Genomic DNA, 24873 nt, shown 5'->3' with positions numbered 1-24873 from the left:
AAATGAAACTATTTTTTCGGATCTAAATTGTGTACATTTGTTTTTTTTTCTAAAGAAATCTTTTCAAACAAAGTGACTTGTTTGAAAAAGAAATATACGCGATTTAGATGCGAAAAAACAGTTTTGATAAAATAGTATATCTACACATCCACAATGTAATTCGTTTTAAAGTCTTAAATACGAAATGTCTATCAGATCCACCGCCCGGCCTGGAACGCGTTTTACCCAGTGCAAGCTTATCAACAACATGATAAAATGATCGTTAGGTGGTCCCTTAGCGTAACTCAGATATTTTTATCTAACCATCGTAATTTTTGTGCCATCTATACTATCTAACTTTGATAAACCGAGCGCGCCCGGGCTACTTTACGTAATACTTAGTGTAGCGGTAATTACTAGTTTCTTTTTTAGAATACAATCTAATTATTAATTTCATATTAATTATTCAGGACATAATATTTTAAGCTGTGATTAAAATACTCAGATAATGGATAAAATGGTAGTCAGTAATTAATAGAACAATAATGAACTTTTTCATTAATCTATAGTGATCCTGCTGGTTGCCCAGCAGGGTCTTCGCAAAATCTTCCATCGATGAAGGCGACCGACAATGCCGTCTTCTGAGAAGGACGATTTCGATGTGTTCGAGGAGTTGTAGGAAATCACAAAATACAATTAAAATTATAAAAAAAAACAATAATTGCCAAATGTAATTCACAGGTGTCGTAGGTAAAAACAAAAATAAGTATACATAAATGAAAATTTTGTAGGAATGAATTTTTTAACCTACTTAAAAAAAGGAGGAGGTTCTCAACTCGACTGTATGTTTTTGTTTTTTTTTGTATGTATGTTACGCGATAACTCGGGCATTTGTGAAACAATTTTGGTGTTTCTTTTTTTGTTGGAAAGAGGGTACTTCAGTAGTGGTCCCATTGAAATTTGAAAAATATTCCACCTCTAAGGGTGCTAATCTAGGGGGTGAATTACTTTAAAGGTCGGTTCTTTTAGTACGTTGTACTGTTTTTTAAAAACTTAGATACATACATAAGCTCACGAGGTGTAGGCAGCGACCACGGAACGTCACTTTACTCTATCCTGACACAACTCTTGAGCCTCACATACATCAACTCTCAGCTAAAAAGGCTTAATAAATAAATATGAAATGAAGAAAATATGACAAGTCTACCATCGTTTGACAATGTCTGTCTGATCTATGGCGCTCTTGAATAAAATCTTTATTGTGTTTAAAGTGCTTCCTCAACAAGTATAGACATGCTAGCTTATCAACATCATGACAAATTGATCACTAGATGGACCCTTGAGGTAACTGATATTTTTAGGTAAAAGTAGATATCTAGCGTAAGTTCTGTGTCACCTCTAATATCTGTTTACGATATAAAGAAGTGCTTATTTTGTGCTAGTTTACGTAATAGGCGTTGCAGTGGTAATTAACTAGTGTTTCTTTTTTGTCTTTGACGGTTCAAGTTGGTAATTTGCATTTAGTTTATTCTACTGTTATGGGTTATTATATGTTTTTCTTCGGTAATGTTAAATAGGTTTTAAAATAATAGTGCTTCGTACTTATGTAATTTAGTTGTTGGCTTCACAGATGTTGGTAATGTCTCTTATAAATTATTTAAGAAAAACATAATTTTCAAAGAGTTCGTCAGCTACAGCAGAACTACAACAGAAGTATGACGAAGGCGAAATATCAACCGTAAAAACGGTCCCTCCCACAGACAGATATAATTATGTATGTGGTCCCTCCTAAACACTACAATTGAAATACCTAAAGCCATCACATTACCAAATATACTCAACATTTACTGTTGTTGGTAACGTGTCTTATAAAGTAATAACCAAATAAATTTTTCAAAGAGCTTATCGCTTCAGTAGAATTGCGGCGAAGGTGAATTATCAGCTGTGAAAACGGGTCTTTCTAATCACAATAATTTAAATACCGAAAGCCATCACATTACCAAATGTAGTCAACATTTACTGATGTTGATAACGTGTCTTATAAATTAATAACCAAATATATTTTTCAAAGAGCTTATCGCTTCAGTAGAATTTCGGCAAAGGTAAAATCTCAACTGTGAAAACGGGTCTTCCTAACAACAACAGTTCAAGTACCTAAAGCCAGTCACATTACCGAATGTTGATGCACCAAAGAGCTTATCAGCTAGAATAGAATTGCGCGAGGGCGAAATACCAGCCGTGGAAACGTTCGATCCTATCCACAACAATACAAATACCTAAGTCTGGTCACATTACCAAGTCTAAGCTACTAAGTAACCATATTACGTAATGCCACAGTACACATCCAGTAAAGACGTGTTCATAAAATAAATGTCTCAGGGTGACGGGCGTGTGGCAGTGAGTAGGTATTAAGAGATATTATGTAATATCGAGCTCCTTATGAAACAGTTCGTCCAGGAAAGTACTGCCACCTTACCCTTACCTATTTCTTCCGACAAGTTCCGGTTTTGAAGGGTAAGTAGAAGCTGATGAAATTACAGGCACATGGGACTTGACAACTTATGTCTCAGGGTACGAGCGCAGTGGCAGTGACCCTAAGATCTTGCGACTGATATAGATAGGCGTATCGCTTACCACCAGGCGCACAAATTGTTCGTCCCGTCATTTGGTATTATTTAGTATATATAAAAAAAGTGCCGATTCGGACCAGTGATTGAAGTTTCTTATTTCATTAAACAAATCATTCAGTGTTGTAAACATTATGTTTCCTATGTTTAATCAAGCTTTTTTCCTTTTTTTTGAACACAAGTTTCGAACATTTTAAAACTGTTTGAAACCTGTTTAAAATACAACTCAGAATACTGTGTTATATTAAATTTTTATTGAATTGATATTCAATTATTTTTTGTGAAATTATTCCACTAGGTCGTTACAATAATTAATACAAAGATCGAACACTCAGAAAAAATTCCTTCGATCCGGCCGGATTCGAACCAGCGTCTTCCAGTACACCGTGTCAGACGCTATGCCAAATAAACCACGGAACGAACGAGCGGACCTCACGAATTTTTCGATGTGCTTGCGTCGTATTTGGTTTATTATATTTGGTTTTTTCTTTGTTTTGGTTCTATGAGAAATCTATGAAAGTTTTATCACACGTTGAAATTTTTATTACTGTGTTATAATTTGTGATTTCCTCTTTCAAAGGGATGTATTTAATATATATTTTTTTTATGATACTAAGTGACGAAACTAAGAAGTCTTGCTCTTGATGATAAGCTGAGATTGAACTTGGTGGTAAGCGACACGCCTGTCTATAGCAGTTGCAGTGCCACTTAGAGTTTTAAATCTCAAAGGTTTGAGGGGCACTGCCACTTCGCCCTTTGCCCTGAGACACAGGTTGACAAGTCCCAAGTGCCTGTAATTCCACCGGCACCCTTATCCTTCACAACCGGAACACAGTAATGCTCACATTATCGCTTGTCGGCAGAAATAGGTAGGTAGGTGGCAATACTTTCCTGGACGAACTCTTTCACAAGGAGCTCTACTATTACATAATATATGTTCAGTACATTTACCTAAATTTCAGGAAAGTAATACACAAAGAATGCATAATACCACCTTCTGAAATTGGTATTTTTTTATACTCACGCCTTAAGACGCCATTGGGGTAGGCAGAGACTATGGATCGCCACCCTGACAATTTCTAGCTTCACATACTTTCTACATTCATCAATCTTTCCATACAGGCTCCTTATTCTTCTCACTACGCACTTTTTAAGAACACTCTCAATTTGATCTGAGAATGTTTTCGTGGTCGTCCTCTTCTAATGACGCCATCCACGTTAGCTCTTATATATTTCTTTCCTTAGTTTACACTCATTCCTCCGCTCCTGGGCACATGGAGCCAGGACCACCTCGCCATACCCTTTTCTGTGCTTGTCAAAACATTATTATCCATATTGATAATTTTTAACATTGATATTTATCATATTGGGATTAATGGACTAATTATCCCTTGTGCATGTCCAATGATAGTGTTATCTCTAAACTAAATTCATTTTAAGTAATAAGTAAAGTCAGGTAAAATATGTTTTCAATAAAATACTATATTCCCCTATCTTCTTACGTTCACCATGCTTTAAGCAAATAAAATTTAATTTCATTTAAAAATCCCTGAATTATTGTTGTTTTATATTTTTGATATGTAACTAGTAACTATTTTATTACGGTAATATAATATATTTGGAAGTAAAAAAATATTATTTAAATGCAATTATTTCAAAAATATTATTATTTTAATTATTAATACAAAGATCGAACACTTACAAAAATTTCCTTCGATCCGGTCGGATTCGAACCTAAGCTAAGCCTAGTTGGTATAGCGTCTGGCACGGCATGCTAGAAGACGTCGGTTCGAATGCGGCCGGATCGAAGGATTTTTTTCTGAGTGTTCGATCTTTGTATTAATAATTACAACAAACTAGTGGAGTAATTTCACAAAAATAATTGAATATCAATTCAACAAAAATTTTAAATATAATTATTTTGTTTATAGTTTTTGCATTTAATTTTTAATAGTTCCGAAATTTCAGATGGAGGTATTATCAGCTTCATGTGTATTACTTGAAGTTACGGTAAATATACTTGGGTTATTCCGACCTCTGCTTATTGTAAGAACTAAATAAACTTGTCACAAAATCAAGTACTAAAGTCTGTTCCAATCTATTTTGAACAAAAAGTAAGCAAAACTGTTAGGTTAAATTTCTAAAGCAATCACTCAATAAACCGAATAAGTAACACATTCACGTATATTTTGAACATTTCATCTTGATATCTCATCACTCTTTCGCACAATATTCCTTTGAATAGCATTGTAAAATCGTATTTGAAAAATGGTAGTCCAAAAGTGAGGTTATTTTTCGTCTATACATCTATGACTTGTCTATGGTAGCACAGTGCTGTCCGAAAAAAAACGCAAAATTTATGTAATCGATTAGTAAATCGAAAATCTCTATCGTAATCGAACAAGTATCTAAGTGTAACGATTTCAAGGAGGAATTAAAATTAAGATTTCGAAAAAATTTAATATGCTTATATAGGTTATGTAAACAAAACCGCTAGTATGACTCAATTGAACAAATCGATTCATTCAATTAACTAATCGATTTGTAGTTGGCATTAGAATTGGCCATCACTAAACCCTCTATGGTCGGGTCAGAGACTTGTTTCTATACATTTTGTTCAAAATGGATTAAAACGAAGTATAAATCTTTAGGTGATTCTTCCAATGCCGCAAAGGATAGGGTTTCTCTATTGATATTTTTAACTTAATCAGTATAGGATTTGACGTATCATTTGTATAAATATTGTAAAATTAGAAGTAAGATAAGTAACTGCCAAATCTTATGGTGATTCCCCAGTGCAATGCAAATGTGATAATAGGATATCTCTATGGATCTTTTTAACTTAATAAGTATTTGGATTTGACGTATCACTTATATTGTGACATTGACGTATCACGTGTATTAGCATCGTAGAATTAAAGACAATTAACCGCCAAATTTTGGGTTATTCCCCTAAAGTAATGCAAGGGAGATAATATGGTATCTCTATTGATCTTTTTAACTTAATCAGTATTTGGATTTGACATATCACTTATATTACTTGTTTAGTATCGTAAAATTAGAAATAAGCAAGAGTATTTATGTAAATATATTTAAATTTTTTATTGCAGAAATATTTAAATTTTTTATTGTAAAACTAGTTACTGAGTTTTTTTGCAATATATTAGTGTAAATGTATTTTTTTAGCAGTGTTTAGTACTTTAATTTCAAATTTTCATTGTGTGATCATCACATTTTAAAACATAAGTGTTTGTTTTGAACACACCAAGCAACGGCTGATTCGCGTAAAAGCAAAGTAAACTTAATTACATATTCAATGCATGATTCATTCGTCATCAGTCAGCCGACATCACTAATAAAAGAGAGCGCGATTACTTGTTAGTGTAGAGCTTATAGCTTTTTCTACTTTTTTCTTATTTACCAAAGGCAGTATAAATTTTTTTTACTTTACGAATTTTGACTTTTGCACTGTTTGATTTTTTTTATTAAGCTTTTAATTAACTTTATGTCTATAAGTATACTAGTTTCTATGATTTTCTTTCTTTTTTATTAAATTGTTGTCATGACGTTTTTTGTCATTAGCAACATTTTTGTCAGTATGGGTTTTAATAAGTTGACAAATAACCTATCAGTGTAGTTTTTATGTGTAATAAAGCTCCTATGGTTTTTTTAATTAGCATATATTTTAAGTAACATAAGTAATATTATGGAAATATTGTTATGGCTTTCAGTCATTTTTTGTTATTTAGGAGTTGGTATTAGACACGTAGAACTCCTGCCGTGAAATGTAGCGAGTTTCACCGAAAGGGTAAGGTAGGAAAAACAGATTAGGCTGTTTTTAAGCCAACCCTTACCTTTTATCTACATAATACATATAACTACAGAGCATGTTATTTAAATTTAATTATTAAAATTTAAAGCTAAATTATGATGACGATGCAGATAAATAGTTCATATTTATTTATTTTTAAGTTTGTAATTAGCTACTAGTACGTTATCAATTAACAGATAATAATCTGAATAGATATATAAAATGGCGGAGTTAGAGTCGTGTAAAGGTTCGTTCCACTTGATTACATGCGTATATGAAAGCACGTACTTATTGCATTATCTGCTATAGCTTAGAGGGGACACAGTCTACATACTTAAGCAATTAACCAAGTTTTAAATTAGATTATTTTTTTATCAATGCATCAATCCTGACTCAGCTTCAAATTAAAAACCGGTAGTCCACCATTTGCCACCAACGCATTCTTTTATATTTCTTGCCACATGATGCGATGAAAGTTTGGAGAAACTGATGTCACAAAGCTCTGGTAAGAATAATAATATATTAATTTTGATATACTATGGTGTAATGGTTTCAGGTCGTATACGGTTTGATACATTATTGTAATTAGTTTGGGAACAACCTCTGCCCAGTGATGGGAAGTTATCTGACCATTTGGGATTTTGACATTTAGGTATTGTGTAGCGAAATTGCACGTAGGTTCATGAACGTTACACCAAATAAACTTCGCGTAGCAGAACTGTATGTGGAATTAACACATGAACAATACAGAAAATGCAGTTCGCGTTTATTTAATGGACATTGGTTCTTTAGCTCGGTTAATGCAGGCCGTGTGGGTATAAATGTCATAATTCTATTCATTTTACACAAATAAAAATTAGGCCGTTTAAATTTAAGTTTGGACATATCCTTTCGAATGTGTGAAAAAAAAAGACTTATTTATTTATTTCATTCATACAACTATTTTTACAGGACCATCCCAATACAATAGTTTAGCATTCCATAACGTCACAATCACATGACATAACATTGTAACTAAAAATAATTTGATTATTGAAAATTAATAACAATTAATTAAGGCCAATTTACAATAAACTACAACAATGAATAATATACAATGAAATTTAATTAATTATGAAAAAAAGCAAAAATAGTGTTGCCTTCATGAACTCGCTCTCAAAACAAGAAAAGTATCTACTTCTTCAGCTACTCGATTTAGTGTGTGAATGGTGCGAGTAAGAGGCGCTTTGTTGAGCAGATTTGTCTTGTCTCGCGGCGTCGCCAGCAGCCGTGGTCGTCGGCGTCGGTGCACGTACTCGTTTGGTACGCATAGACAGAGTGATTGCAGCACTCCTGGGTTTGAAATTTTACCTCGGAATACTCGCACTATGTAACTTGCAAGAGCCAAGTCCCTGCTTGGTTCCAACTTGTTGTATCCAACCATACCTAATACAAATGAGGTTGGATACATCAAGGGATAGAAAGGGTATGCCCCGTATAGTCTCATGTACAAGTATCTGGTGAATTTATTCTGGATATGCTCGAGCATGAGATTATACTTCGCTTCATGCGGAGCCAATATGGCTGAGTTAATACTTTATACTTATCGAGTTAGAGTTTCGATGGTTATATATAGGAAATTAAACTATTTTCTCCGATCTAAATCGAAACAACCACCATGTAGGGTGATTTGCATTAATGTTAAACTTAATGTGGTTGATGACTTTACCATCTCAGTCAGCTTCTCACCGTCTCATTCAACATCAAAAAAGAATCAAAACTCAAGTATGCATCATCATTCATCAAGTATCAATCATTAATTCAATCATTAATTTGTAAGACATTTGTTATACCGTCGTAGTATATATACTGTGGCGTCTTAAATCCACTCTTCACATCAGATTTAATACAGTACATTCAAGGACGTGTAGTTTTTACGGTGAGACAAATATGTAGTTTGTTAGCTTTTCATCTATGAAGATACAACATTCAATATTTACTATCGACGTCACCACACTATGGTAACTTATGATTAGTGGTCGGATATTCGGATGCTTTTATATGAAGTTCACTTTTCCTGTGTATTGTTGTCGAAATACGGAAGCGGCTTCTTAAAATATATTTTTCGTTCTTTTAAATTTTGGAATCCCGGAACAGCGTGACGTGTTACGATTTTTTTATATTAAATTCATTTTTGGCTATTAGTACTGTAAACAGCTGAAAGTGTCATATTAAAAACTAAAAAGGATGGTAAAATATTTTAAAACTTTTATTTTTAATTATTGTTTTTTCTTAATGTCCGAAGTTTTTAGTTTTTCTATATATAAATATGATAAAAGTGAATTTAAATGTTACATAAAATTACAAATAACAGGAAATGAAACTATTTTTCTTTTTATTTTTTATATTTTTGTTTTTTCAAACAAACCGCTTACAAACCGTTTTAGTTTAATCTAATTTCTGTTATTAATTAATAATAAATTGAACTTAATAAAAATTCATTCAATAAAATAATTTGTAAAACTGAATGTAGCGTAAATTGGAATGTTTTGTTTGTAAAATTAAAAATAAGGTATTTAATTATTAACTATTGTAAGTATAGTGAAAAAATAGGGTGGTTTGCATCAATATTAGACATAACTGGTTGAAGACTATACCACCTCAGTCAACCGTGACCATGGGACCTGTAAAGGACCCGAAACGTCGGTTTGAAGAAACAAATATACGCGATTTAAATCCGGAAAAATAGTTTCATTTCCTATATGTAACAATCGCGAAAACCTAAGAACTCGATATTACAAATAACATTTTAAACGTTTATTTTCCTTGAATTTTATACTTATTAATTTGGTTAATCCCGATGTCGCGGGAGTATTTTGATACAAAAACGCATTCCATGTTATCGACAAACCGCATTGTAGGTAAATAAGCATCCGACCGACCACTACTTATGAAATTAAAAATTTTACAAATCTAAATATGCGAAAAGTAAATATTATTTAAATAAATAATTTATGGCATCTAATGTTATACAAAGGATTTATGTTGTAACTATGTTTTTTTATAACATTAAGTGACGGGACGAACAAGTCGTGCGCCTGATGGTAATCAACACGCCTGTCCATAACAGTTACAGTGCCACTCAGAGCTTCAAATTACAAAGATATGAGGGGCACTACCACTGCGCCCGTCACCCTGAGACATAAGTTGACAAGTACCATGTGCCTGTAATTTCACCAGCACCCTTACCCTTCAAAACCGGAACACAGTAATGCTGACATGACTGCTTGGCGGCAGAAATAGGTAAGGTATCAAACATAAACCCTGGATGTTAAGTGAAGACGTGGGCGAGGATAGAATACATTGGTAGAAGATACCTACTCAATTTGACTTAAGCATTTTTTTTATACATATAGTTTGCTGTTTTCGAGAAATGTAGAACACGGCAAAGAGTAAAACTTGGCTGTACGGAAAATGAACGTTTTATTTACTTGTAATATTGATTGACGGATATAGACTACTGGGCTGTTCCGGTTTTGAACGGTAAGGGTGCTGGTGAAAGTACAGGCACATGAAACTTTCAACTTATGTCTCAGGGTGACGGGCGCAGTGGCAGTGCCAGCTCCCGTAGCATGCCACCGCGATAAAACTGTTATATCCACATTTAGCTGGCAAATTCGAGTGATAAAACCGCCATTTTAAAATTGTATCACCTTAGCTAACATGGTGAGCACCATGAAGTCACGTTTTTGTCGCACCGCACGCGCCGAATATCGCAGTGCCAAACATGGCCGCAATGTCACAGCTGATTTTAAAACATTTTGACAATTCTGCATGATCATTTTAGCAATGTAAGAATTGAGCGCGACAAACGAGATAAACAGAAATGATAAAAAGAAAGAGGTTGTTCATCTTAATAATTGGGAAAAGGCGATGAGAACATTTTTAATACAGTCCTAGACATGAGAGTAATTCGAAATACGTAAATAATACTAATGTAATATAATATTGTCTAGTGGGTGTTTTATATTACGTTTTAGCGAAAACGTCGAGACGGTAAGAACAAGTTCTTTGAAAATGATAAAATAAGCGGAGATGGATTTTCTCTGACATTTTTCACTAAGATTTTGTCTGTGGCTTTTGCAAATTTTGAAAACGTTTGAAAGTTTCCGACGTTTTTCATTATTTATTTACTGAGCATTTACTATAGAGCCACCAATTTAAACAGTAACAAATAATTAAGAAACGCAAACATAATAATACTTAAACTATACTACAAAAACCCGCCATTTTTTGTTTCGTCGTTTTACAATGATCCAAATAAAAGGATTACAATTTTAGCGGCGATTATTAAACGATAAAGATAGCTATACTATATGCAATTCCATATCGTTTATCCTTGTTCTTCAAAATGAATAAAATAGTTCATTCTCAAATAAACAAAAGAACGAATGACAGTGCGGTACCATACCGATTCAGTATTTGCAATAAAAAAATATAATTTTCGTAATGGCAACATAGTTTCATTGACTGAAATAAATTTGTCACGAGGAGGTTTATCACATGCGATATACAGCCATACTCCGCGTGTATATCTTTACGATTTGAAGCTCTGGGTCGATACATAGACACTGGTTCGAGTCCAGTCAGATCAAGACTTTTTTTATTTCTTTGTTCGGTCTCTGAATCTAATAATAATAACAAAATATTTTCACAAATAAATGTTAGACCCACTGACATATTGTAGTTATTTGTTGGAGAAAACTAGAAATTAGTTTTATGAAAAAATTCTCAACATAGCATGGTTTGGGTCTACCTTTTTGGAAACGCGTTGAATGGTTTTCGTGTGTTTTTTTCATAACGTAAACATTTTTTCGGTTCGGTTTGTAAGACGTCATCTTACTAAACATTTCTAGCTAATTCGTATAGACTGCTTAATATGTGAAACCACGGCACACAAAGGGCACACCCCTTAATATATGCTGAATATTTTTAAATCAAACACATTGCAGTCACTAAAAATAATTCTGTAAAAGGAACCATAATAAATGTATAGTTTTATTAGAAATGAATATATCGCCGTCTTTATACAATAACGCAGTATTACCGAATACTACTATTAAATTAAGAATGCAACAACGGCCAGAAAAGCGTAATTTTAATAAATTGAAAAAAAAAAACATTATCACTATTAACCATTCCAAGTCCTAAAATCTAGAATTATTTTAAATAATTATCAGAGATCGGAATTGAGGGAGTTAATTTAGCAACTAAAGAATAACGTGGACATTCCCTCCTTTCTACAAATCCCGGGACTTCTTTTGTTTAGGCGTGCTATATTTCCTATTATTTGCTACAAATTATTGTCTCAAAAAACAATATTGTGCTTGCGTTTCTATACGTGCTTACATATTTAAATACTTTAGCCATTTAGAAAATAAATATTTGACACCTTATATTTGGAACGTTTAGAAAATAAACAGTAAATAAAGAAATTTTATGCGCATTGATAACGAAATGGGTATGTCCAGACTAACAGAGCGTTTATGCTTTACGTAAATTAATTCCCTCAATTCCGGTCACTGATATATGATTGACTGAATTCTTTACAGTTACTAGCCGATAGCTTGGACGTCTTTTTGTTATTATAATTTTATGTCATAAGTAGATATTATATTACTTTCTTATGGTAAGAAAACTCAAAACAAATCTATTCACGTTTAAGAGCGGTTACACACGGCGACTTTTAGCAGCGATGCAAACGCGATGCAATCGCTAATCATCTGCCTTTACACACGCCCGATTTTAAGCAGCGACGCAAGCGCGCGACTGCTCGCTACACTTGGGATTTATTTATAGGCCATTGCATCGATGCTATCTTGCGTTTGTATCGATGCAGTCGCACGTTAGCATCGATGCAATCGCCTATAAATAGCAAGTGTAGCGATGCAATCAGGCGATTCACGAACGCGCGTTTCCATCGCTGCTAAAAGTCCCCGTGTGTAACCACTCTTAAGATTTCAAAGTAAAATTTTTATTCTTCTGCAAGTACTAAATATATAAGTCAATGTTGTATAATATTTTATATTGTATACATGGTATGATACTAAAGCACTTGCGACCCCGCTTTGTGATCCGCCGGGTGGTAGCGATTCACAGCTTGAAAACACTGCTCTATTGTGATAAATCAACTCTTTTGAGAACACGGAGCTGTGCTCTTGTTATAAGTTTAGCTCTTCATATTTTTTTTATTTCTTGTCTTTGTTCTGTATTTTCCGAACGGTACTGAGGATACATTGAATGTCAAAGTGCACATGCCCTTTATCGATGAGCGTGAACTATTTTTAATTATCGTCAGGTGATACAAGTTAAGGGATAAATAGCCAAGATTACTGCGTTTCGGTTTTGAAGAGTAAGGCTGCTTTGTTGAAATTACAGGCACATGTGACTTGTCAACTTATGTCTCAGGGTGGCGGGCGCAGTGGCAGTGCTCATCAGATCTTTGTGATTTAAAAAGCACTGAGTGGCACTGCAACAACACCAGATGCACGACTTGTTCATTCCATCACTAGATTTTATTACAAAAAAAAAACAGAAAAAGCTGTTATGCGCAGGCTTTCGTTTACCAACAGGTGGCAGGCGCACGATTTGTTCGTCCCGTCACTTGGTATCATGACAAAAGCCAAAAAATATTTCTCTACCAAAACTAAAGGATAATAAGTATATTTTGTTCCGTCCCATTTGGCCCGTATGTTTTGCACCAACGTTTCACGATACTGTGGGGATACACGATTGGATATAAATTGCAATATATAAATTGATATAGGATGTGTGTATAAATTTTGCTAAATCTAGCGCTAACTTGGGTCGATTGTTCGACCCGTAAAAGATGTTATTTTCATCGCAATCGTTAACCGACACACAGTTCGTTTTATGAATAAGTATGCAAGTAAATGTTCGCAGTGATTAAACAAATAAAACGACCATTGTATTGGCGTATTTTTATTTTCCATTCTATAAATAGTGAAAGAGCTGTTACCCGAAAAAAACTAATATAGCGTCATCGATCGTTAAGATGACTGGATAAAAGAAAGTTTGAAAATTGGTGAAGTTTTAAACTAATTGGAAGAACAATATAAATTAATATAAAGGTATCAAGCAACAGTAATTCATTCAGCTTATTCGGTGTGTTCAAAAATATTTCATATCTAATATCCTATAGATAAGCAACACGTTTATTTATAATAGTTACATCTTCAGTCTAGTTCATTCTCGAATCTTATATTTAGTTATTCTGTTTATGATGGTATTCAGTATTTAATGTTGTTGTCAATATATTTTTTTTATAATATCAAGTGACGGGACGAACAAGTCGTGCGTCTGACGGTAAGCTACACGCCTGTCCATAACAGTTGCAGTTCCACTTAGAGTATTTAAATCGTCAAGATCTGATACATAAGTTGACAAGTTCCGTGTGCCTGTAATATCACCAGCACCCTTACTCTTCAAAACCGGAACCCAGTAATTCTGACATTACTGCTTGGCGGCAGAAAGAGTTAAGGTGGCAGTACTTCCATGGACGAACTCTTTCACAAGGAGCTCTACTGCTACTGAAAAAGCATGGACTCTACAATCATATCTTATCTATGATTCATCTCTTTACTATTATGATTGTATAACGTAAATTAAATTTCTTACAAGAATTTTTCACAAAATTTCTAGTAGAAACTTGCTTTTATATTTGAAACTATATTGGGGCAAACATCCGTTAGTTAATATAAAGGTATCAAGCAACAGTAATTCGGTTATTGCTGGGACATAATTAAGTTTCATCTCAACATCATCGGTTGTCGCTTGTATTAAATTATCATTTTATTAATAACACATTTTAAACATGCGAATAGAGGTAAAAACGAATGACTGTAGCTTAAATGGCAGCGCAATTCTTTGTTCGTATTAACGTTCGATAAAGCTTCTAAAAGTTGGACAACGAGACGACATCCTCCCTCCGCGGTCGGATTACGAATGGCGCTTTGGTTGCAGGGTGCCGACGAGCAACTTCACCGTGAACGATGTGCGCATGTGCGTTGGTTCGCGCCGGGTGCTAGATGTTATGGACGTTAACACACAGAAGAATATTGAAATGACTATGAAGGTAAATGAATCTGCAATGAATACAAACAAGCTGGACAAGGTTTATCTACTTTTACACAACAATAGAGAATACATTTTCAAATAATATAAAACCTTTTGGATTACTTACGTGAACACGAAAAATTCTACAGGTAAATACATATTAGCAAATACGTATTTGACCTCAGTGGCCCAACGGTTTCCATTTTGTATTGCGGGTGTTGAGTGAGAAGGTCCCAGGTTCGATTCCCGGTAGGACCGATTTTGGAAATTAATTCTTGTAAATTATTTCAGGTCTGACATTGTATTTCGAAGTGTTTATCTTTTGTGATGAATGAGAAAGTGTCTTTGATAATCTGATTTGATATTGAGATAGTTGTCACTTCCTTGTTTTATATCTTAAGATGTGCGTTTAAGACGTTTAAGATGATTATTTTTGAAATTATTCAAGAAATACTTAAATTTTTCCTTGTTCCCGTAGTAGACATAATTGCATTACCAGAACTTATTAGGAATTTATCGTATCGTATTCTTCTTTATTATTAGCTATTAGAATGCAAAATACTGGTGAAATTACAGGCACATGGGAGTTGTCAACTTATATCTCAGGGTGTCAGATCTTTGAGTGGCATTACAATTGTTAGGGACAGGCGTGTCGCTTGCCATCAGGTACACGACTTGTTCGTCCCGTCACTTAGTTTATAACAAAAAACCTAATCAAGTAATTTTTGTTACGATTAATCTTGAAGAAAATATTCAGAGTTATGAAATACAATTTGAAGTGTTATCTCCGTGTTACCAATCACGCAGAATTGGCGTAACTTTTCTTTTTGCAAAATAATATGATGAAAATGGTCAAAATTAATCTTTTGTATGAATTCAATTTAGACAATGGAGTTTTTTGATATAACCACGCAAAAAAGTTGGTTGACCCTAATATTTTAGTAATATTTAATTTTAAGCAAATTACAAATTTACTCAAATTTTTAAAACAACACGAAAGGTATAAGTAAGGAATCTATAAGGTATTGGTATTGGTATTGGCGCAACGGGCTAGTTTCCGCAACTCGACGTCGAGGCGCCTATTTTGCGTGTTGAATCTATAAGGTATAAATGCAATCAAAGCTCTTGAAACTCCTCTTATAAATATTTAACAACCTTCAGACCAGACGTTTTTGAAATTATAAATAGTGCTGTTCCAAACCACTTCAAAAGAAAACTTGGTGAAAATGTTCTAAACTTATTATTATTACTATATTTTTTTTGTTTAAAAAGATTTCTCTTTATTTCCTTTATTTGTCTAAAAAAGGAAACACCAATTCAGTACATACAATTTCAGAGGTAGAGACCTACACATTATTGTAAGATCGTTTTTAAGAATGGCCACTCTATTGCCACTTCCATAAGAAACAGATATATTTTAAATTTTTGCGCTGTAAGAAAAACTAGTATATTTTCAGTTAATCGATTTCAACTCTGTAATTTTTAATGATTTTAATTTGACTTTTGATTTTTTTTGATGACTTTATTAATTTATATTTTTATTTAACTGCATCCGTGGCCGAACCGTTACCTTGTCGGACTGTCACGCAGAGGTCCCAGTTCCCGGTTCGATTCCCGGGAAGAAATGTTTGTATGGCCTATATTTATTTTTCTCGTGAGTTTGAGTGTAATTTGTGGTTGTTTATGTGTGTGTCCGCAGCACCCGCGACACAGGATTTCCCTAGTGCGGGGCTATGTTGAGTGTGTGCGTTATTATTATTATTATTATTGTCACGCGGAAGCCGGACGAAGTATGCCTTTAAGAGTCTACACAACCTCACATGGCTTTGGTTGAATCCGCGTAACAGTGAAAATGTTGAATGAATCACTTTGGAAAAAATGTATACTAAAATTGAGGATATATACTGATTACTATACGGTGCGAAAATACGGTTCCTAAAAATTTTCACGATACAAAAAAGATACAAACTAATTAATTAGAAAAAAAGAAGCAAAATAATTCTGAAATAAAGCCAGTATCCTTGCCACACGACCCAAGCAGAATGAACCATATTAATACGGGATAAATTTTAATTCGAGTAGAGGTAGTATCGACTCTTAACGACCTCGACTGAAAGGACAATCATCACCGTTATATTACAAGAAAAATCTAATGTAATTTTTTACATGTACAGGACTGGCAGCGCTACTACGATGACGCAAACAAAGAGCGGCTCCTGAACGTGATATCGCTGGAGTTCTCCCACACTCGTCTCGAGAACTACGTCCAGGCGCCGCGTATCGTGCGCCTGATCGACTGGGTGGACACTGTGTGGCCTAGACACTTGAAGGATCAACAGGTTCGTATTGGTCACATAGGCAGAGGTGTTCTGTGAATTCAGAATCGAGATATATATATATATAATCACTAGGTACAAGTGTTTGGTTCACGGAACTGTGACACGAATAAATTTTATACTAGTTTTGTAATACCCGGTTCTAGTGGAACTGGCTGGAAGCAGGTGGTCTACATCCGAAGCATCATTCGAAAAGAAGGGAAGCTTCATTCGAATCATGCGTTTTTTAATTTGGTCGTTTATTACTTATATTTTATGACAGTAATTGTTTCGGACGGGGAACGAGAGTACAGGGCCAGGAGTGAAACCGGCGTATTGACGCGGTTAAACACGGCGATTTTTAGCTTCGCGCTTCAGTCGCGATGCAGTTGCTAATCATCTACACGTTTCTAATGGTACAACATACGCGACGGCATCAATGCAGTCGCGCATTTGCATCGATGCAACCGCCTATAAACCGCTATTGTCACGCGAAGGCGCGTTTGTATCGCACCAATTTTTCACTAAGCAGCTAGTCGCGGGCTACTGGCCGCGCTCGATTCTTCTTTATTCAAATAAGTCATATGTATATCATACCCATTGACGCGGCCGCGATTCGAAAGTAAAACTATACTGTGTATACTCGAATCGGATAGTGAGGCTCGGAGGTGACAGCAATTTGGCGACACGGGGATGCAATCGAAACTCTAATTAAGGTGTAGTGTCCGAATGGCGGCGTCCGAGACATCAGAGCACACTGACTGACTGAATGTCATTTGTCCGCGCGCGCTCGACGTTCGCTCTCTTCGCTGTAAAATTTTGAAATCAAAGGGCGTGTAGGCAGAGTTACTTAACAAGTTACGCGTTCTAAAAACACGGTGTCCGTAAACATTTTGGTATTTGTTTTAATTTTTGTAAATGTGGTCTTATTGATTGTCGTGATGAGATTAATTTTATTTTTTGTGAAATTGTCATATAGTTTATTAATACAAAGAGCGAACGCAAAGAAGGCGGCCCTGGTTTGGCACAGACACGTGTTCGAGGCCTGTCAGATCGAACTTTTCTTAATTTTTGTTTTTGTGATTTTTTTAATTGTAGATGAAAACCCAGCTGTGCATTAGAGACACCGTGTGACTCAAGGACGCTACAGTACGAACATCGTATCTCTAGGACGCGTTAGGACGTGTGACGAGTAAACCGTACTGATTTAGGACACGGTTTGGTAGCACTAGAGCTCCTTGTGTAAGAGTTCGTCCAAGGTAGTACTGCCACCATACCTTTTCGGCCGCCAAACAGAAATATCAGCTTTACTGTGTTTCGGTTTTGAAGGGTAAGGGTGCTGGTGAAATTACGGGCATGTGGGACTTGTCAACTTATGTCTCAGGGTGACTGGCGCACCGGCAGTGCCCCTCAGATCGTTGTGATCTAAAAGCTCTGAGTGGCACTGCAACTGTTATAGACAGGCGTGTGGCTTACCATCAGGCGCATGATTTGTTCGTCCCGTCATCTGATATTGTATAAAAAAAATACGGTGTAGACAACTATACACTATGCGTTATGTTTAAATACATACTTTGTTTTTGTTATCGTTGACTTTTTGCGACCAGGGAATCTTGGCCTTTCCCATTCATTTAAATTATAACATGCTCTAGAAACGATAGTAACACACATACACACACAATATGTGCATGCGCATGCATGTATATGTCAAGCAATACATGTATTCAGAATACGCATATACGAATTACCTGATTTATATAAGTTACATTTTCATTTTTATTGTTACTGGCCATTTGGTGTACTAAACAAAGCTGAACGTAGGGAAATGCTTACTATAGAAATTCATTATGTCTACGTTAGCGTTAAACTGATCTGTGTGTTTATTGACCTACCAACAAATGGACATCGGGCCTAATGCAAAAACCACGAAAAAAATGTCCGAAGTTAACCTAGTGACAAACGTAGTGACATGTAACGAAATGTAAAAAACTAAAACATTTAGTTTAAATTGTAACGTCATTGCAATACTGTCTAATTATGCTTGCAACAATTTAAGGGCCCAAAAACACCATATTCAGCTTCTACTGGAAACTTAACGAAATGCACCATATTTATTTATTTATTCGACTGAAAATTACTTGAACACAAGAGTAATGGAATAGCCTTTCTTGTAAATATGAATTAATTTTAATATATATTATTATGTCGAATTTTGTACAAATTCACTTAAAGGTATAATGAAGAGTTGAGTAGATACATACACAAATATTACGACGAATGTGAAAATAAGCGTGTACTATAAGAAATGTACCGATATTCCAACTAAACCTAAACTTAAATATGTCTATAATTCCGAAAACCGATTTATAATAAAACCGTTACGCTTTCGAGTAATTTTGATGCTTTTCTCAATAACAAAATTAGCTTTTGTTTTGTAATCTTCGTAAAAAAATACATTTGACATTATGATAATTTGAGCTAATGTTATTTCGGGCAAATATATTTTCCGACTTCTGATAGGTAATCCCAAGCCGTGAAACGAGTACAACAATATTTTGTTAGTTATTGCTAACGTTTAATAAAAAAGTCATTATGAAAATAGGATTAAAATCAAAATGACTCTGTAGTTTGTTTGTTCTAAATATTTCAATCGCTTGTGGTTCGAACAATTGAAAATGACCAAGAAGTTTACATAAGCTTCTTGAAACTGACGTAATGGATCTCTTTCCATCTTTTGCGCATGTGTAGAAAAAGGTCAGTTAGCTATTTGATTATTTTGTGTGCTTTTGTAATTTATATTTACGATTCAGTTATATATAAATTAAATACTATAAAACTATATAAAATAATACTTTTAAATGAGAACTATGATAACACAATATATTTGTTTAATGAAAATATGATACAAAATCCTGTTTTTATACATTACTGCAGCAGTTTTTACAATTTATTATTATTGGTGCTGCATGATTGACAACCGCGCTGTCAGTCGAACAAACGAAGACTGTTGTGCGATTGACGCTCTGTATGCGATTTTAACGCCCTACAGACGGTACAGTACGGACACTTTTTAGCGCGAACCCGATGTCCATTTATCGGTAGGTCAATGTATGAGTTCAGTTTTTTAATGTTTTTTATAATACTAAGAGACGAGACACACAAGTCGTACGCTTGGTGGTAAGCCACGCCTGTCCATAACAGTTGCAGTGCCACTCAGAGCTTTAAATAGTAAAGTTCTTAGGGGCACTGCCACTGCGCCCGTCATCCTGAGACATAAGTTGACAAGTCCCATGTGCCTGTAATTTCACCAGCACCGTTGTTACCCTTCGAAACCGGAACGCAGTAATGCTCACATTAATACAACGGATCAAATACAAATATGAAATGCAAGGTGAAGGGACTTATCTCTAAACGAGATCTTTTCCAGCCACTCTGGGGGCAGCGAGAGCTAATGTTATAAGCGGGCAACAGCGTGCAAGAGATAATGAGGAAGAAATGTGATAAAGTACATAAATACAATAAAAAAATAAAAAATACTGTTACTTACATAAGTATTATAATGAATCATAATATATGGCATTTTATGTAGAGTTCAGATATTTTTCATTACTGGCACTTAATATTGAAGCTGACTTTACATGTGGTTACTTACATTTCTTAAACTAAATTTTCAAACCTATTAATCACAAGGTTTTTCTTATTACGATGTTGTTACTCATACAAACGCAGTGATACCCTAATTAGGAAAAACATTTTTGTTGATTCGTAATGGGTCGTCACCATTAATTTTTTAAACTTTTTAAACTCTTGATTTATTTATGTGCTTTGGTCATTATTGAACATGTCAACTATTAAGGGCTCAATTTATATTGCAGCGGAAGTGAATGGAAGCATTTTTTGTAATATATCATAATTAACTCTATGATCAATTGTGCAACGTACAAACTAGATACGAGCCAAACCGCGATTGTTAAACATAGGAAATTAAACTATTTTTCCGGATTTAAATAGCTTTTTACATAAACCGGATTTAAATATTTGTTTTTTCAAAAAAATCAATCAAGGTTCTGTTCCGCCGTAATATAAATTGAGCCTTAGAGGCAGAACTCACGCGCGCGGTTGCGGGCTAGCTGTTTTATTTCAACACTCACGATACCGCAGGTTTGTGCGGTCGCGCCGCGGTTGCGGAACGGCCCGCAAACTTGGCGGGAGAGGGTTGAAAGGCGCGCGGTTATTTACGATCGATTGAGATCGTCAGTTAAGCCTCAGACGTCGCCATGGACTCACATCAAAAACGAGCTATTGCGTTATATTTCTTACTTCCATCGAAGAATTACAAGAAGAAGGCCTAAAAGAGTCAGGGTGCATCCTCTGATTCCGGAAAGAAATCGTTACATATTATTCGTTGTTCTTATTGTAATGAGTTAAAAAAACAAGAAGACAAATTCTTTAATTTTATTCGGATGTCCGTATCTACTTATTCAGAACTTTTAAGAAAAATGGTAACTGGTAGGAAATTATTGACCGACTTCAACATCCATAACTTGAGAAATTGACACGCGCTGCCAAATCGAAAATCAATCACAAAATGGCGTGGGAAGGAAAGACTCAACCCGTGAAACGCGTCGCCCTCGAACCGACCGCAGAGTGCGCGGGCGACGCCCGCCAAGCGCGCGAGCAACCGTCTCCGATGCGGGCGTGAAACGGGTCGTGAAATGTGCTACTAAATTTTGGATACATTTCTACATTCTTCGGAGGCCGCGGTCCCGCTACCGCGGCGGGCGCGGGTGAAAACCGCTCCATAAGTTCTTAGCTTTAATGATAACCCCATTGGAGAAACAATATACTAATCTATACAGATAAATAAAAAAAACCGTGCTAGTCTAATGGTTTGACCTACTGCCTCTCAAGCAGAGGCCGCCGGCTCAAATCCGGGCTCACACCTCTGTGTTTTTTTGGAATTTATGAGCGAAATTTAAAGCGCATCTGAGCTTTTCGGTGAAGGAAAACATCGTGATGAAACCTGCACGTCGAAGAACCTGAAGTCCCCAGCCCGCATCGGGTCAGCATGGTGGACTACGACCCTCGCCTAAGAGGAGATCCGTGTTCAGTGGTGGGACGTATAAATAGGTTGATGATGAGATAAAACAAAATACTATCTAACCAAACATATATAAAGTTATCAATCGAATGATGTGCAATATAGTTTTCTGTCATTTACTCCAATAGTAAAGGAAAATAATCTCGGTCCAGGTACTAAAAAAACCGACCTCGAAAGTGCGCGAAACCGGATTCATCCCCTAGTTTGCCACCCTTAGAGGGAATCATCAAAATTGGTTCGCATAACATACATACAAAAAAAACATACAGTCGAATTGAGAACCTTCTTTCCTTCCTTTTTTTTGAAGTCGGTTAAATTACATTGTAAAACGTTCACGTCGGAGAACATTGAAGATATCGTCGCTTTACTTTCTCAAACTCGTATCTTAAATCACAAAATTACTGAAATGCAAAAAATTTAATGTATATTGCAGGCTGATTTCACATCACATTTCTGTTACATTCACACACTGGCTTTTATCTATTCTTAAAGTAACGCATCCAAATTAAGACCCTTGGTATGAAATTTAAAATAAATAGAAAGGTTTGCCATCTTCTGATTAATTATTCTTTATAAGATACAAGTTTGAGAAAGGCATATTATGTGAAATCTTGTGAGGGAATATAGGGGTGTCCTTCACACTTATCGACACGAAATCTCATTAAGCCGGTCAGAATAAGCTTTATGTCTTATTAAAAAAGAGCGAAAAAGACGTTTTGTTTTCGCGTTAATATGTCTACAGATTTGTTGACGATACAATACAAAAATACGAAATATACCATATCGATCGTTTGCTTCTTACACATTTACTCGATTTTTTTTTGTCTGATTACACAATACATGTCATGTTAATCAACAGAAAATATGATGTACGTTGATGATGCTTACAATTTTTTTTTAAATAATAGACACACACTTGGCCACAATCTCACCTGATGTTAAATGACGATGTGAATGACGATGGTACGCGTTTGCCTAAAAAAATGCCTATTCACTCTAGCCTTGAATAGCCCCAAATTGTAATTTTCAGGAAACACAAATGCCGTAGAGTATTCCATTCCGAAGGAGAAACGTGTTGTTTGAACACGTGTGTGTGTAGTGTCGATAGTAAATAAATCGAGCAAATCTGTACCTCTAGAGATCCGAGTTAAAGGGAAACGCAACGTCTTTATCGCTCTTGTTGCATGGCGATTAAGCTATTTTTGACCGACTCAAGCGTTATTATTGTGGTCGCTCCTTAAACTCGCAATTTTAAGTAGATCAGAGCCCAGCAGTGGGTTTATGGGTTGATGATGAAAATTTGTAGCAAGTGCATTGTAAGATTAAAGTTATTAGGCGAGGACAGAGTAGCATCAGCTAAAAAAAAATCTAGAATGCTATGACATTATTCGTATTGTACGCGTTTCGAAAACATGAAATAAATCTTTGAGGTCATTCAACTTTACTTCGATGGCTTAGCGACTTGCTATAACGTGAACGGGTACAGGTTCGATTCCTGATCCAAAATACTGTGAAACGATTTTGTCTTAATTGAAGAACTGGGTGTTCTGAGTATTCTGTGTTAAATTCTTTTCTTTGGCAATCATAGTACAGAAAAAAATTACTACCTTAGAGACCAAGGTAATCGATGTGATACGCCAAATTGTACCATCTAACTGCCTCCGTGGTCGAACGGTTACGGAGAAATATTTGTAAGACTTACATTTATTTCTCTTTTGAGTTAGGGTGTAATTTGTGGTTGTCTACCTACGTCTGTGTCCATGGCAATCGCGATACAGGATTTCCCTAGTGCGGGGCTATGAGTGTGAGCATTATTATTATTATTATTATCATTATCATTATCATTATATGTAATCATTGACGTAATGATAAAATTTGACTGTCAGAAACGGGAACGATAAAATTTATTAAATTTGTAATTAAGTTTTTATTAAATGTCAGGATGATTCACCACCATGATATTTAATTTTTTCTTGTGAAATAACTCCACTAGTTTGTTAGTATTAGTTGTTGTAATTAGTATTTATTTGATATTGTATGGTTACAGACTTCTTTACTTTTCTTGATTTTCAACTTTATGTTGCCTATACGATATTGCTTTTTGGCAATACGGGGTGTTATTGTTATTTGTATATTGTTACTTAAGCTATTATTTATGGCCTTCTTAGATTCTACACGTTGTAAATAATTCTTTTTTTTTTGTATTTAAATCGCGTATATTTGGTTTTTCAAACGTGCTCACGTTTTGGGCTCTTTACAGTTCCCATGGTCACGGCTAATTGGTTGGTTTGAATAAACAAATATACACGATTTATATCCGAAAAAAACAAATTCCATTTACACTTAGGTTATTAGACTGTAATTATTAAATAAAGGGGTTTATTTCATAAAATTATATTTTACACAGACGGAGTCCACAAACGCTCTTGACGAGATGATGTATCCGAAAGTGCAGAAATACTGTCTCATGTCCGTCAAGGGCTGCTACACAGACTTCCACATTGACTTTGGTGGTACTTCTGTTTGGTATCACATTTTAAGAGGTGAGTCTACTTTCCAGTATTTGTAAACATTTCCTCAGTTCCCCTTCGCCGTGTAGTTCTTATAACAGATTTTAGGCACTTGCACCGAGCGTGGCTCCCTATTTCCACCCCTCTTACGTAAAGCATCGTATGTCGAAATTGTCAAGTTTACAGGGGAGCCTTTTAAAGTTCTGAATTCACTGAAATAAGCACAACACGTGATTTTAGCATTTCGCATTACTCACATAGAGTATTATAAAATCCTAGATATCGGTTAGACGAATTATGATGATCTATTAGATGATCGCTCTATGTGAGTAACGAGCTTTGCCGAATAAAACGGAGAACTTTAAAACTCTCCCCTGTAAACTTAGCAATTTCGACATACGATTCTTTACGTAGG

At 35.1% G+C, this 24873-nt stretch overlaps 1 protein-coding gene across 1 annotated transcript in view; it reads left to right on the top strand.

Moving 5' to 3' along the window:
- Nucleotides 1-24873, top strand: part of LOC113225949 (jmjC domain-containing histone demethylation protein 1) — a 48773-nt gene that overhangs the window by 6344 nt on the left and 17556 nt on the right. Inside the window, exons 3-5 of the mRNA XM_026458431.1 lie at nt 14440-14551; nt 16707-16871; nt 24356-24491. Of these exons, the coding sequence (XP_026314216.1) occupies nt 14440-14551; nt 16707-16871; nt 24356-24491 (413 nt within the window). The remainder of the gene's footprint in view (nt 1-14439; nt 14552-16706; nt 16872-24355; nt 24492-24873) is intronic.

Source organism: Hyposmocoma kahamanoa, unplaced genomic scaffold, assembly GCF_003589595.1.
Source record: "Hyposmocoma kahamanoa isolate Upper Pololo Valley unplaced genomic scaffold, ASM358959v1 180, whole genome shotgun sequence".
Classification (NCBI taxonomy): domain Eukaryota; kingdom Metazoa; phylum Arthropoda; class Insecta; order Lepidoptera; family Cosmopterigidae; genus Hyposmocoma; species Hyposmocoma kahamanoa.
This window is presented reverse-complemented; position numbering and strand designations above follow the sequence as displayed.